The sequence below is a fragment of the Neomonachus schauinslandi genome, chromosome 13 (assembly GCF_002201575.2).
Source record: "Neomonachus schauinslandi chromosome 13, ASM220157v2, whole genome shotgun sequence".
NCBI lineage: Eukaryota > Metazoa > Chordata > Mammalia > Carnivora > Phocidae > Neomonachus > Neomonachus schauinslandi.
Window position 1 is genome coordinate 55,867,068 of NC_058415.1, and position 15,786 is coordinate 55,882,853.

A 15,786-nucleotide genomic window follows, 5' to 3' on the forward strand; every position below is an offset into this window, starting at 1 on the left:
TTCATAATGTTGGATTGGTGAAAGCTTCCTAAGCATAACAAATGAAGAAGAGGGGAGAGAGGGAAAGAATGGAGAAGAAATGAAACACAAAAGCCAAAAAAGGAAAAGGGTAGTTACTTACTACAATTTTAAACCTGCAGTTAAGTTAACCCAGCAATTTCAATTCTAGATGTCCATCTTACAGAAATACTGGCATGAGTGTCTACAGCTATATTTGAGAATTTCTCTGCAGCATTGTTTGTAAAACACTGGAAATTGCCAAAACGTTCATCAAGAGGGGAATGGTTAAATAAATTGTAATATCTGCATAGTATATACTATGAAGCCGTTAAAAATAACAAGGTAGATTTATTTATTCTAACATGGTAAGATGACAGTAAATTAAGTGAAAGGAGCAAGTTACAAACAGCATGTATGATATGATACCATTTCTTAACCCCCCCAAAAAAAACACACAAACTAAATTATTGCTCATCTTTTTGTATTTTATATAAACAAGAATGCTTAAAAGTGCTAAGTTCTCTTACTGAAAAGTTAAAATATTCATAAAGACATATTTTTAGCATCATTAAGTTTCTATGAAGGAAAAATATTAGAACATATGTAATGATGTTCTTTAAGGCCACCAAGAATTACCTAACTTTGCTGTTGGGGTTACAAATTACTAGTTCAAAGCTTGAATTGGGAGGAGAGGATTTTATACTTTTTTTAGTTTGATTTTTAAAATAAGTACTACAGGGCGCCTGGGTGGCTCAGTTGGTTGAGCGACTGCCTTCGGCTCAGGTCATGATCCTGGAGTCCCGGGATCGAGTCCCGCATCGGGCTCCCTGCTCGGCGAGGAGCCTGCTTCTCCCTCTAACCCTCCCCCCTCTCATGTACTCTCGCTCTCTCAAATAAATAAATAAATCTTTAAAATAAATAAATAAATAAAATAAAATAAGTACTACATTCAAATAGGTTAAAAATCCCAAAGTTACAAAATGGTATATTCTGAAATGTCTCCCTCCCATTCTCCTCTCACCAACATCTACCTCTCCCCAAAGGCAACCATATTACAAGTTTTTCGGTATCCTTGAGAAATATTCTATACACATACAAGCAAATAAGCACATAGTCTTCTTTTTCTTTTAAACCAACTTTTACGTCCCTTATTTTATTTTTAGTAAGGAATTAAGCTCACTTAGCTTGCAGGTTTTAAAAGGATTTTTGCTATCACATTTCATAGCTTTATGTTGACTTCCATCTTTCTCAAAGTTGTATGAATTTCCATTGGATTCCTGAGGCAAAAAGAAACATTAAATATAGTAATATTTAAGAAATACTAGACACAGTAATATTTATTGTGGAAACTCTCAGTTGAAGTGATTTGATATATATTCTACTTATTATTTCATATGCTTAACCAATGTTAGATTAACAAACGCACTGTTTATAGTATGATAAAGTCGGAATTTTACAACTACAACGCCTCAGAACACATGAACAAACTTGTCATTGTTTACTGTTCTCTATTAATTATGTTTTTATACTTGCTGGTCTCTTGATCTGGAATACTCACCTGGATGTGCAAGGTTCTGCTACTCAGGATCTCAATACTCTTCCTTTTCCTTTATTGGCATTTACAACACAACTCGTCCTTTTTTTGTGTGGTGAGATCCTCAAAGGCAGGAACATGATTTAAATGATTTTTATATTACCAAACCCTAGTGCTCTGCCTGCAGTATTAGACTTCCATAAGTGTGGGTTAAAGAAAAAAAAGTTTATACCACAGGCGATAAGCTGAGATGGTAACCTCTAAGATTGTAAAGATTAGGTGCCTCTCAGTCGAAGCAAGAGCAGAGAAGTGAAGAAGTGCATCTGGGAAAACTGCTGATAGCTTGATGTAACTAGGTGCACAGTTTAAATAAAAGAGATAATGCTGAAAAAGTACGCATCAGGATGCATTCACGGTAAAGTTCAAAATCCTGAGCTTAGCAAGATATATCCAAGGGTGTTCCCCAAATATCTCTGAAGCCTAGCCTACTGCTACCAGCTCCCTTAGCTGTGGCAATATCCAATTACTTGCAATTTCGTAGAAGTATCACATTCTTTCACCCCTTAGCCTTCTCTTGTGCTTCTTTGTTGGGAATGTTTTTCTCTCTTTAAAAACTCAGCTCAATGGAGGTTCCTCAAAAAGTTAAAAATAGAGCTACCCTAGACCTAGCAATTGCACTACTAAGTACATACCCCAAATATACAAATGTAGGGATCCGAAGCAGCACCTGCCCCCCAATGTTTAGAGCAGCAATGTCCACAATAGCCAACCTATGGAAAGAGCCCAGATGTCCATCAACAGATGAATGGATAAAGAAGATGTGGTCATATATGATGGAACACTACTCAGCCATCAAAAAAAATGAAATCTTGCCATTTGCAACGTGGATGGAACTAGAGAATATCATGCTAAGTGAAATAAGTCAATCAGAGAAAGACAATTATCATATGATTTCACTCATATGTGGAATTTAAGAAACAAAACAGAGAAGCATAGAGGAAGGGGGTAAAAATAAAACAAGATATAATCAGGGAGGGAGACAAACCATAGGAGACTCTTAACATAGGAAACAAACTGAGGGTTGTTGGAGAGAAGGGGTGTGGGGAATTTGGTAACTGGGTGACGGGCATCAAGGAGGGCACGCACTATAACGAGCACTGGATTTTCTAAACAACTGATGAATCACTGAACTCTACCTCTGGAACTAATAACACACTATATGCAATTGAATTTAAGTTTTTTAAAAATGACATCTTAAAAAAGAAAAAAAAATCTGTTCAACTACTTTCCCACAGATGCTTTCCCTATTCCATCAGATTTGATATAGGAGTGTCTCCCCTGCTGACCTCTATCTTGTGGTTCTCTCAAGTTCGTTGATATGTCTGGTTCCCCATTAAAATCTAAGTGATGTGAACCCAGCTTTTTCTACTTTGCATCTCCAGCTTCCTTGGCAGTAGATAAATACTCCCATGTTTAGTATTATTGAATATGAGACTCCATTTTCCATTATGGCCCCCATCCCAACATTTTAAAGTGCAAGGACTCACTTTGCAGACTGTAAATCCAAATTCACAGACTGGTAGGGCTTAAAATTTAGATCAGTTAAGACGATTTGTTAGCCACTCTTGGTGCCTCTCACTAGCCAACAGGGTGAATGCCAGGCCAGGAGTCCAAGGCCCTCAGTTTGCACCAAGGTATTCCAAACATTTCCCTGTGCCCAATGTGTAGGACACAGTCGGGGCCAAGGCAAATAACATACGTACAGGGGCCTGGACTTGCACAGAGAGCTCTTCCCACTTGCAATTTGGTGGATTACAAGGCCACGGACTACGCGTGAAAAGGAGCAAGATCAGAGGACTGTGAGATTGTCCAGAACAAGACACTTCTTCCTCGGCGGGTTCCCAGAATCTCGGGGCTGAGGAATTAAGCGAATTACAAATGCCCGAAGCGGCAAAAGAAAAGCCGGCAGGGAGGGAATACGCCGGGGCTTTGTTCTAAGAGGTTCCTGTTCCGAACTCAGCTCCCGCATGGGGCTCGGTTCCCAAGCCCTCCCCGCCGTCGCAGGCGGCGGAAGCGGCTGCGACCCTGCGGGTTCGGGAAATCGGAGTTGGCCCGGCATTGCACCGCTCCCGCCCGAGACTTCCGGACCCTCTGGCCCACGGGCTGGAAGAAAGAACTCCAGAAAGTTCCACGAGCACCAGAAACCCAAGCTTGCACCCACCCCCACAAGGCCCTTCGGCAAAGCTCCTCCCAGTACGATTGCCCACGCGCCGTTGCCCAGGTAACCGCGGGGCGGTGGCAGCGGCGAAAGGGGCGGGACTTCCGTCGAGTGACGCGCCTGGACTCGGCTACAAAAGACGACGGCTGCGGCGCACCGGGCGGAACTTTCCAGAACGCTCGGTGAGACGCGGAGGAGCGGCGGCTGCTCGAGCTGCGCCCAGCAACGCGCTCCTTCCTGCTTCCCCACACCGGCCTCGGCCCTCTCACCGGTGAGTTTCAGTCCTCGCGCTTCCCCTTGTCCCAAGGCCGGCGCCATTGTTGGCACGGGGAAGCCGGATGGAGCCGCGGTCGGAGGCGGTTGGCTTCGCGTGGGCGGGAGGGTTGTCGGTTCCTGTATCCACGATTCTCTTTTTGGGAGGGCTGGTGTGGTGCCGCGGCAACCCATCTCCGGCACGCGGTGAGTGGGCCCGAGACGTTTCCTGAAGCATTCTCCACTCTCTGTTTAGCCCGAGGCCCCCAAGGATTTGCCACCTTCGGGTTTCCACCCGCCCCCCTCCGTGCGCGCCCCCGCGTCCCCTCCGCCCCAGCTTGCTGGGGGTGGGCGACCATGCGCGCACGCGCGGAAGGAGCGAGGGGCGAGGGGCTGCGGGGGGAGCGGGGCGGAGGCTGCGGCCGCTTCTCCGGTCTCCCTCCCTTCTCTTTGTTGAGGGCTGGCTGGGGTTCTCCTACCTCTTCGGTCAAGGTGGGAGGAGGAAAACCTTAAAGGTCTGCACCTAGTGCAGGGGGAAACCTAACGACATGTAAACTACGCTGGCTTGTGGGGGCGAGAGGGGTTCGGTGGTCAAAGTGGAAGTGCTGTTAAGTTCTATGAGAAACATCTTTGGGGGGGAGGGGAGCTTGCTTTCTTGTGCTTTTAATCAGTTTCATAAGCCAATCCGTTTCCCCCTCCCCCGTGCCCAAGTGCTTTTTTTTTTAGGGAGTGTATGGCTTATCAGATTTACCAAAGACAATGATAACGTAATAACCAATAGACTGAACCTATTGGTGCTCTTTTTGATCACTGCTGTCAATACTGGAAAGAGAAACAGGAAGAATCCAGATAATAGTGGCGTTAGTATGGAGCTTTCCTGTGGGAGAGGGGGAACCAACTGCTGTAGAAGGCCTTTGAATTATTCCTGATAATTACTAGCTAATATTTAGTTCGTTAGAATTTATGGCTGAACTACCAAAGGAATTGTTACCTTCTCTGAAGTTTGGGGAAGGTGGGTTTTTTAAATCAGATTTGGGGAAGAACAGATTTCTTTGCCATACCTCTGATTTTGGCTAATTAAAATTTCCAGTTGAAAGTCAGTTAAAACTGTTTTTTATTTCAGGCTGTAGAAAATGGTGAAAGAAACCACTTACTATGATGTTTTGGGGGTCAAACCCAATGCCACCCAAGAGGAATTGAAAAAGGCCTACAGGAAACTGGCCTTGAAGTATCACCCTGATAAGAATCCAAATGAAGGAGAGAAGGCAAGTGATGTACTCATACTCTTAAATGTAGCTGTGTGGTTCTTTGCCAGCTGTATAGTACTTATTAGAACCTGACGATGAGTATGTGTAATACAGTGACTGCTTTGCAGCACTTTCAAGTGAAATTTCTTTTTTCTCAAACAGTTCAAACAGATTTCTCAAGCTTACGAAGTACTCTCTGATGCAAAGAAAAGGGAATTATATGACAAAGGAGGAGAACAGGCAATTAAAGAAGGTGGAGCTGGTGGTGGTTTTGGCTCCCCCATGGACATCTTTGATATGTTTTTTGGAGGAGGAGGAAGGATGCAGAGAGAAAGGAGAGGTAAGAGTAACCTAGTCCACATGGAGCAAATTAAAGTAGCCCTTGGTGAAAGCAAATTCTTGAGAAATTATCTATTTGAAATGCTTGTTTACACGTTGGTATAATGTTGCAAACCGACCTAAACTGCCACTTTGATTTATGATGTTTTTTTAAGTGGGATTGATGTAGCCAGAAATAGCTAGGCCAATCAAGTTCTAACAAGTAAATGCTTGTAAAGGTCTCCGATACGTACGACTTCAGGAAGGTTATCAAGCATTAATTAAAGGAATAGAGTATAGGACAAAGCTCTTTTTAGAGCTCTTTTTTGATCCCTTCCTCTCCCCCCCCCCCCCCAGCCTTGGAGTTACATGGCCTTGTTCAGTTACAAGTGAGTTAGAGTTAAGAAATTAACATTTTTTCAAGGTCATATATAGCAAGGCATCAGTAGAGTCAGTAATGGAACACAGGTTTATTAACTCCAAATAGGTTATGGTCTGTTTAATCTTGTTTCTGCTTTCTTATTAAAATATGTGCCCTTAACACTTAACAGAAATGTGGTTATGGAATTTATTTTAGAACGATTTGCACTCATAGTTAATTGTTTAGGATGATTTCTCCCACAGAAAAATAAGCGGTTTTTATTTAGAAAAAAAAAATTAAGGAATTGACTGGCAAACTTTGACTTAGATTAATGAAAGATTTTTTTGTTGTGATACTGGAGGATAATGTAACCACACTAAAGGAGTTTTTGTTTTCCTTCCCTGTTTTCTCAGATCTATAAAGCTAAAGTAAGAGGGGCAGTTTCTAGCATGCCAGAACCAACTGCATGGGACTGTATCTGATACAGAACCAAAGGTGGAGCTAGGAACAAAAGGGTATAGTTAATGGTGCTTCACACTTGTTTGAGAACTAAAAGTATTCATTAGACATGTGCATATAGGAGTGAGGGAGCTTTTTTCACTTAGGCATAAGGCAGTACTGTTTGGTGGGTAAAAGTCACTGTGGAAGAATCACTAACTAGGAGCTTACTTAGCACTGGCAGGTGATTTCATTTCTGTACCTTTGTGTCCTTTTGCAATCTCCACCTTCCACTTCACATTTTAAGATGAGATGTGGCACTCCTTTGTAGCCTCTGGCCACATTTTACTTTAGATTAATTCAAAACAAAAATTCCTCTATATGTGGTAGCCTTATTAAGGTGCTAAATGGCCACATGTGATTAGTAGTTACTGTATTAGATACCACGGATATAAAATATTTGTCACTGCAGGAAGGTGTATTGGACAGCACTGTATGAGAAATACAGTTTTTAATTACTGCTGTCCCCAAAAGTAAGTGTGCTACTCTTACATCACAAAGAAGTGGGAACTGATAGATTTATCCAGTCTCCATAGAAGACTATCTGTTTCCCTGGCCAGTCTTGCTTAGTTGGAACTTACGGTGTTGAAGAATTTTTGGATGAAGTAATTGGCTGTATCATTATCATACTAAGTGAAAGATTCAAAGAATGTATTAGAAAAGAGATGCAGTTTGGATTAATTTGTGAAACCTGATATTTAACATTGGTTTTCCCAAGTGATTTTGCAGTTGAGGTTTTTGATTGCCATAGTTTGTAAGATGGCTACAAATACGTTCTTAGGCAAATTACTTAACTGTTATCCAATTTTCCTCATCTGAAATTACATCTCGGTTTGAGATCACACAGGTGATAATGTGACTAACTTCTTTGTATATAGTAGGTGTTCAACAGATGTATTTTACTGTTTTTATTTTTATTTTTTTTAAGATTTTATTTATTTATTCAACAGAGGGAGACAAAGCGAAAGAGGGAACACAAGCAGGGGGAGTAGGAGAGGGAGAAGCAGGCTTCCCGCTGAGCAGGGAGCCCGATGCGGGACTCGATCCCAGGACCCTGGGATGATGACCTGAGCTGAAGGCAGACGCTTAACGACTGAGCCACCCAGGCGCCCGTATCTTACTGTTTTTAAAGTGCAATGAACACAAATGTAAGAAGTAACATTTCAAATTTTTAATGAGCAGTGTTTTGTTTTAGGTAAAAATGTTGTGCATCAGCTCTCCGTAACCTTAGAAGATTTATATAATGGTGCAACACGAAAACTAGCTCTGCAAAAGAATGTGATTTGCGATAAATGTGAAGGTATGGTCTTTTAACACCTCTAAGTATAATTGAAAATGAAACAAACTTTTTTAGATATATAAAACTGACAGTACACTACCTAAATCTTGTAGACTGAAAGTATGAAGAAAACCTGAACCTACCACCTTGAGAAATATTAGCAAAATACCACCTTTTTTTTTGTTGTGTATGGTTTTTTTGTTTGTTTTTGTTTCTTAAAGATTTTTTATTTACTTATTTGACAGAGCAAGAGAGGGAACACAAGCAGGGGGAGTGGGAGAGGGAGAAGCAGGCTTCCGGTGGAGCAGGGAGCCCGATGTGGGGCTCGATCCCAGGACTCTGGGATCATGACCCGAGCTGAAGGCAGTCGCTTAACTGACTGAGCCACCCAGGCGCCCTTGGTTGTGTTTTAAATACAATTGGGATCAATCGAATTTGGTGTCTTTTCCTCAACATTGTTTAGAGGTGAACAGTTTCTGTTCTCTCTAAAACTTTATCATTCTGATGGTTTCAGAATCTGTAATATGGTTTTAATAGTGTCCTCTTTTTTTGGACACTTAGCTGTTTAGACAAATTCTTGGCCAAGAACCTCTGGTCTTTTTTGTAAGTTATTTGTTGGAAATGTTCTTTTCTAAAGAGAGCGTATGCTTTAAAATGTTCCCATCTCACAGATAAAGTAGTCGTAAGAATGGTGCTTTGGGAGCACATGTTTCAAGTAAAATTCTGAATTTGCGCTTTTTGGGAAGACAGCCATCAAAATGTCAGTAGATAACTGAAGCTGATGGTGGCTATGTTTTACCAATTATAAGAAGGCTGAATTGTAGACTTTTAGGGCAGAATACCATTAGATCTTGGAAATTAAATGTAGTATGTAAGAATTCATTTAAAATATTTGTTGTATCTAATACTAAATTCAAACATTTCTTTTTAAACCATTTAGGCCGAGGTGGTAAGAAAGGAGCAGTCGAATGTTGTCCCAATTGCCGAGGTACTGGAATGCAAATAAGAATTCATCAGATAGGACCTGGAATGGTTCAGCAAATTCAGTCTGTGTGCATGGAGTGCCAGGGCCATGGGGAACGGATCAGTCCCAAAGATAGATGTAAAAGCTGCAATGGGAGGAAGATAGTTCGAGAGAAGAAGATTCTAGAAGTTCATATTGACAAAGGTGAGTTCTGAGCCACTTTTTTAATTTGAATTCTTGAGTGCTGTGGCAAGTTTATTAATACTACATTTTGTAATTGTTAAAAACTATCCTTAATAGGTTTTATGTATGATGTTATCACCCAGGGATAACTCTTAGCTGCGTAGTAAATGCTTTTTCATGCCAAGCTTTTGTATGTTTGTAGGGAATACTTCAAGGATCTCCTCACTTAATATAACACTGACATCAGCAGATGATTGAATAATGTTCCACACTTAATTTTCTTCTATTAAATCAGTTCTTCCACCTTTTTTATTGCAATTAACTTAACACATTGTTAATTTTCTTGGGAACTGCTAGATTAAGGGATATACCTACTTTTTTTTAAGATTTTATTTTTAAATGATCTCTACACCCAACATTGGGCTTGCAGTTAGAACTCTGAGATGGAGAGTTACATGCTCACTGACTGAGCCAGTCAGGCACCCTGAAATATGTTTGCTTTTAGGTGAAGAATTCGGGGGGGGGGTGTCTCAAAGATTTCCTTAATTTTTCTAAACTAACGAGCATGTTTCATTAATTGATACGTAAGAATTTAGATTATGGTAATGTTCTTCAGACTTTACTAACTTAAAATGAAACTAGTATTACGCACTGCATATTGGTGGAACTATTGACAGTATGAACATTATATATTATTACATACATTTACATTAACTTAAGTTTCTGCAATAGTATTCTTCCATGTGAATCATGGTACTGACTCTTCCTTCATTTTTTCCTGCTTAATTGGTTCATGTTTAGTATGTCGGTAGGACACACACCCCCCTTTTTTTTTTTTTTTTTTTTTAAAGATTCCACTTATTTATTTGAGACAGAATGAGAGAGAGAGAGAGCACATGAGAGGGGGGAGGGTCAGAGGGAGAAGCAGGCTCCCTCCCGAGCAGGGAGCCCGACGCGGGACTCGATCCAGGGACTCCAGGATCATGACCTGAGCCGAAGGCAGTCGCCCAACCAACTGAGCCACCCAGGCGCCCCAGGACATCCCCTTTTGCTACCAACAATATGTATTTTGGAGGGCATTCGTGGCAAGTGAAACCATTTTTGCTGTATTTACCCACAGTCTTTACAGTAGTGGAACAACCAGTAAAACCTAGTTGTTTAATTGCTTCACCACTGTAACAAGACAGTTACTTGGCTTCACAAATGGTTAAAGGCTGTTTAGTTTTGTCAGTGTATAATACTGATACTGTGGTTTAAGTTCTTAGTATTTTAGAGGTACATACTGAAGTATTATGTCGGGATTTTGCTTCAAAATATGGGGGGGCATGGGTGGAGGTATAACACATGAAATAGTAGTCATGAGTTGATAGCGGCTGGATCTAGTTTGAATATATAGGGATTCATTGTAGTATTGGCTACATATGTAAGTTTAATAGTTCCCATAATGAGTAAAACAAAGTTCTTGTGTGGGTCACCTCGGTGATCATTGGTTCAGGAGATAAGGATCTAAGTAATGAAATTGAAATAATTAACATTTACGGTTAATAATGTTTGCCAGTCAGCTGACTCAGTGGCAGTGTGGGCCTTTTATTTAATAGTCAAAACAGCCGTGATGTGGTAGGTCTCTGGGAAAGTTGGTATTTTTTTTTTGGAAGGTTATGCAACTTGCTTTCCCAGGGTAACCCAGCGAGTAGTAAATAAGAGCTCTAAAATGTGGAACCTCATCTGTTTGCCTCTATAGAGTTTGTTCTCTACTATGATCACTTTCTTCAGTAAGAAATCGGACTGATTTAATCATGTGGGCATTCTTAGCCATTTTGGTAAATTTAGCATCCACAAAGATATGACTTTTTTTTTCCACACAAACGTGCATCAATGTTTCTAAACAGACTGATTCTGGCATTAGTTGGATGTTAAACAAGAGTATAAAATCTTTTGTTTTTAGGCATGAAGGATGGCCAGAAGATAACATTCCATGGTGAAGGAGACCAAGAACCAGGACTGGAACCAGGAGATATTATCATTGTTTTAGATCAGAAGGACCACGCTGTTTTTACTCGGTAAGAACTTTTATGAACTACTTAAACTGACCTCTTGCATATTTTTTTTCTAATGAGCTTTTCATTACTTTAAAGACATTTCTTGGAAATACCGTAGAAGAGTATAGCAGGAGAGAGTTGGGTTATATATGATGTTTTTTCTAAAAGGTAGTTAACCACTGTTTTAATAAGCTAAAAACGGAAAGGATCAGATTTGGGGTTTTTTCCTAAACTTAGTTGTTACCCAACCTGGAATTTGAAGGATGTGCTTTTATTACAGGTGTTTTGTATGAATATAAATGGATGGGTTAGGGGATATATCCCTAAACAGTCTTTGTATAGCAGTTAATTTGAAATAACCTAAAACTTTTCTGCTTTCAATCATGAGTTTGTGATATGTTGGGTTGTTTTTAACTGTAAACAAACGTGTAGAACGCTCTCTGTTGAAAACTAAGTATATAAATTTATATATTGCTGTGAAATACTGTTTATGAAGAGCTGAGAGCGAAGCACAAGAATGATTTAGCAATTTGTTAAATATCTATCCCTTGCTAATTTAAAGCATTGGATGAGAGTAGGGTTCCAATAAATCTGTTGGGAATGACCTCTGAAGGAACTGGTTTTGAGTTAACGAAAAAAGAACATTCCTACAAATGTCTCAGTGGAAAATGCTGTCATTTGAGGTGAATCTTGTTACAAAGAGTTTGGAGTACTTGATAAGATATTTTACTAATATGGATTGGAAAAGCAAGTCTAAGCACAAGTAAGGAGTGGGATGAAGAAACAATTCGGGGATGGTAAGTAGTTGAGGCTGTCTAGAATGTGTGGACGGATTCTAAAGTCTTGTCCAGGAAACAGTTGGCAGGGTCCATGTATATTGGCTGTTTGGAGAACGGGGAAAGAAAGGACATCTTTGTGAAAGATACCTTACGCTCTTGCTGTTAAGAAAACACAATTGCCTGCCATGGTACTTCTAATAATTGGTGATTTGAAAGATTTAAGTGTCTGTCATATTGACATTGATATAGGCGAGGAGAAGACCTTTTCATGTGTATGGACATACAGCTGGTTGAAGCACTGTGCGGCTTTCAAAAGCCAATATCTACTCTTGACAACCGAACCATCGTCATCACCTCTCACCCAGGTATGATATTTGGATGAGCTTGTCTTTCTGTTCTAGTATTGTCATGATCTAAAATACCAGAAAACTGGTATTTTACTCTGTCAGTTACATATCTTTCTTGGGAGCTGAGCTGAAATTGTGTAGGGTATTGGGTCTTTTTGGAAGCCTCTAAAAAGGTAATGGGATTGCCTCACATAAATTCAGTGAGCTAGAGGAATCTAATTCCTCTAACAGAGGAATCTCTGTTCTTTATTTTCCCCGCCTCCTAAAAATGTGACTAAGGAAAAACTCGGCTTCCATGTTTTTTAGGTCAAATTGTCAAGCATGGAGATATCAAGTGTGTGCTAAATGAAGGCATGCCAATTTATCGTAGACCATATGAGAAGGGTCGCCTAATCATCGAATTTAAGGTAAGCTATAAAGTACTCTAGGAATACTGGAGAATGATTAGCTTATTTAAACTAACGACAAAATTACATTTCCGAATGGTAAGGTACATCAGATTGGTATTCTCTCTTGTCCCAGGAAGAAATAAATTAAGCTAATACAAGGCTATAATTGGGATTAAAGTTCAGCAGAAGCACTCAAAATAACTACTGTGGCTTTTTGGCAAAATACTACAAAGCTTGGTTTGCTAATAGGATGGTTTATAAAGCAACCCTCAATCATTTTTTTCAATCTTAAATTGTCTGGCTCTTGACCCATAAATACAGCTTTTATTAAAAACATTTTGGGAAGATGCCAAGGGAAGTGTGCATTTTTGATAACAAATTCTGGTAACCGTGTAGTTCAAAATACTATTTTTTTTTTTTTTAACAAAGTTTTATAGAAATGGAGAATTTTGTTTTAAAAAACTTGGGCAAAGAAAGGACTGCCTTTTTGAAGACAAACAGCTTTTAAAAAAATAACTGTTAAAAGGAATTAGTGTTTCAGGATGGGTTCTCATGTGCTGAATAAAACGGTGATCATCACAGTGCAGTTTTACTAGGATAATTTTTTTTATTGTCTTAAATTCTAGTTCAGGGTACTAGCTAGATACATGCTGTGCCTTTTAGAACACATGTTTTAATTTGGGATTGGCACATTGACCACATGTTTTTATGGGGAGAAAATGGATCAGTGGTAATATATCTAAGGAGCTAATGAAGTATATCAAACTGAACTTACAGTAGAGATTTCTTTTTATAGGTAAACTTTCCTGAGAATGGCTTTCTCTCTCCTGATAAACTCTCTTTGCTGGAAAAACTCCTACCTGAGAGGAAAGAAGTAGAAGAGACTGATGAAATGGACCAGGTAGAACTGGTGGACTTTGATCCAAATCAGGAAAGACGGCGCCATTACAATGGGGAAGCCTATGAGGATGATGAACATCATCCCAGGGGTGGTGTTCAGTGTCAGACCTCTTAATGGGGCCAGTGAATAACACTGCTGGCATTTTATATGCAGTAGTGAATGAGTGAAGGACTATAATCATAGCTCACTACTTGCTATTGTTTTTGTTTTAATATTCAACTATAGTAGTGTTTTAAAAGTTAAATGAAGAATAAACTCAAATATAAAAGCTCTGACTTTGCCCTGTATGTATGATGACTTCAGTGTGCAAGATAAAGTTTAATACTTGTAAAAACTACTTAAAAAAAAAATCTCCCCTAGCATTTGTTAGGCCATACCTTGTAATTAATTTCAGCTCTATGTATATGAAACAGCTCAGACTGAAATGCTGGGTGTATGTATTGACTTCGGTGTATGACCCTTAATTGTTAAGCTATGAAGTTAAAATTTGTATTTAATTGGCAGTCAGACAAAGAATTTGTAGAGAAGTGTTGGTCTATAGTTAAGTGGGATTCATTGTGATGCCTCTGCATTTATTGCCTCAACTGTTACTTGAAGATGGCATGCTATGTAATTTGGCCTGTGGTATCATTGATAGAAAGGATACCTCTCTAAAGAAGGGGTTTATCATATGCTGCTGCTTGAGGGCTTGCACTTGTAGAACTGCATTCCCTTCTGCTGTGCCATCTTTTTTTTTTTTTTAATATATATATATATATCCTGGTTATACTTTTTTTCCTTCTCTTTGGACCATGATAAGCTTCAGACTAGTGACTTCGGGAGCAGGGTAACTTAGAGTGAAGAGACATTTACGTGGAGACGTTAATTTGCATGTATGCGATAGGAAGGTGTTTTTTAGGTATGTTACAGGCTTACTTTAAACCATTTAACTTCTGCTCCGAAGTAACTGTAATTTAATGTTGGTAGTATAGCAAATTATGATGAATAGCTTTAATTGTATGTTTAAAAGTCATGTTCACAAGCTTAAATCTGGGTATCAGAATTAAGCAAATGAAATGTATGAATGTCTCCTTAATATACTGATTACAAAGCATTTCCAGTGTGTCACTGCAGGCTTTTTTTCCCCCCTAGATTAAAAGCATTGGCTTTTCACTAAGTAAGATAGGTGATTTCTCATTTAACTAATTAAATGGGTAATAGAAAATGCTATTTAAGTACAGTTAAATGTTAAACAAGAGTGGGGAGTGAATGTGGGTGAGGGGTGAGTAATGAGCCAAAAGGGGTTTTAAAAACTTGGCAAACACTGGCGAATGTGAGAGGTTTTCCTGTTTTCTGGTTCTGCATCTCCTGTAATCGGGAAGCTTAAACATTTCCAACCCAGAAGTGATCCATGTCGGAAGTTCCCCTCATAGAGCACACTTGAGTTAAAAGGAGAAACCAAAACCTAGTCTGTAAGAGTAGTTCCCACACCTTCAGTGGTTTTTGTCAGTAATCCTAATTGACAACCTTTATCCTTAGATTGTCTTTTTTTAGTCTCTACCATACAGCTACCCTCATGTTCAGATATGATGGCCAGGTGCTCAGGAAAGCATAACAGAGTATTCAGAAACAAAAGTATTCAAAATTCAAAAAAAGATTTGCTGTGACAAATCTTAAATTTCTGCAGAAATTTATATTAAATGTATATTGTAATACATTTAACATCTTTTAAAAGATAACACATAAGGCTTTCCACCTTAGTCATGAGGGGAGTATAAATCGAAACCACAGTGAGCTACTACTTCATACTTCCTAATCCAAAATGAAAACAGGTGAGAATGGAGAAATTGGAACTCTGTACCTTAATTGGTGAGAGTGTACAATGGTGTGTCTGTTATGGAAAAGTTGGGCAGTTCCTCAAAAAGCCAAACAAGGACTATAGGACTAGTGTAGTTCCCTCCTTGGCTAAGTAAGATACCTGCTGCCAGTGTTCATTGCAGCATTCACAGTAGCCAAAGGGGGAACAAAGTCATGTCCAACTCATGGACAAACCAGATGTGATGGTGCGTGTAAAGGTGACAGACACAGAAGGACAAATTATCGTGTGCATACAAATGTATGTATGTACTTAAAATTAGGCACATTCATAGAGATCAGTTACCAGGGGCTGGGGGGAGGGGAATGGAGAGTTAGGGCTTAATCATTTGTGGTGATGAGAAAGTTTCAAATACACAGTGATGGTTGCACAAGGTTGTGAATGTTATTTAATGCTACTGGATTATACAGTTAAAAAGTGCATTTGATGTTATATAACAAAAATCTGGAAAAAAAATCACTAAAAGGAAATAGGTAATCTGGAGAGGCAGAAACAGTAAGTTTGTAGTCTGAAAACTGCCTCTCAGAACTTTGACCCAGTCTGACCCAGGAACACATGTGCATCAACACAAGTGGAGTGCCGGGCCCCAGCACTAATGCTTTCTCTGATGCTTCCCCCATCC

At 39.6% G+C, this 15,786-nt stretch overlaps 1 protein-coding gene across 1 annotated transcript; it reads left to right on the top strand.

Annotated features, from left to right (window-relative positions):
* Positions 1–3,859: 3,859 nt before the first annotated feature.
* On the top strand, positions 3,860–14,444 carry DNAJA1 (DnaJ heat shock protein family (Hsp40) member A1). The gene is made up of 9 exons (XM_021691145.2): positions 3,860–4,023; positions 5,128–5,269; positions 5,414–5,591; positions 7,624–7,728; positions 8,648–8,875; positions 10,800–10,914; positions 11,922–12,037; positions 12,326–12,426; positions 13,205–14,444. The coding sequence occupies exons 2-9, from the start codon at positions 5,138–5,140 to the stop codon at positions 13,421–13,423; spliced, it is 1,194 nt and encodes a 397-aa protein (XP_021546820.1). The 5' UTR covers positions 3,860–4,023; positions 5,128–5,137; the 3' UTR covers positions 13,424–14,444.
* The last annotated feature ends 1,342 nt before the right edge of the window (positions 14,445–15,786 follow it).

What these genes read in the sequence shown, in the direction of transcription:
- DNAJA1 (XM_021691145.2), top strand. Translation starts at nt 5,138, where the DNA reads ATGGTGAAAGAAACCACTTACTATGATGTTTTGGGGGTCAAACCCAAT. An exon ending in GATGCAGAGAGAAAGGAGAG is followed by an intron (nt 5,592 to 7,623) that starts GTAAGAGTAACC and finishes GTTTTGTTTTAG; the next exon opens with GTAAAAATGTTGTGCATCAG. An exon ending in GCCTAATCATCGAATTTAAG is followed by an intron (nt 12,427 to 13,204) that starts GTAAGCTATAAA and finishes TTCTTTTTATAG; the next exon opens with GTAAACTTTCCTGAGAATGG.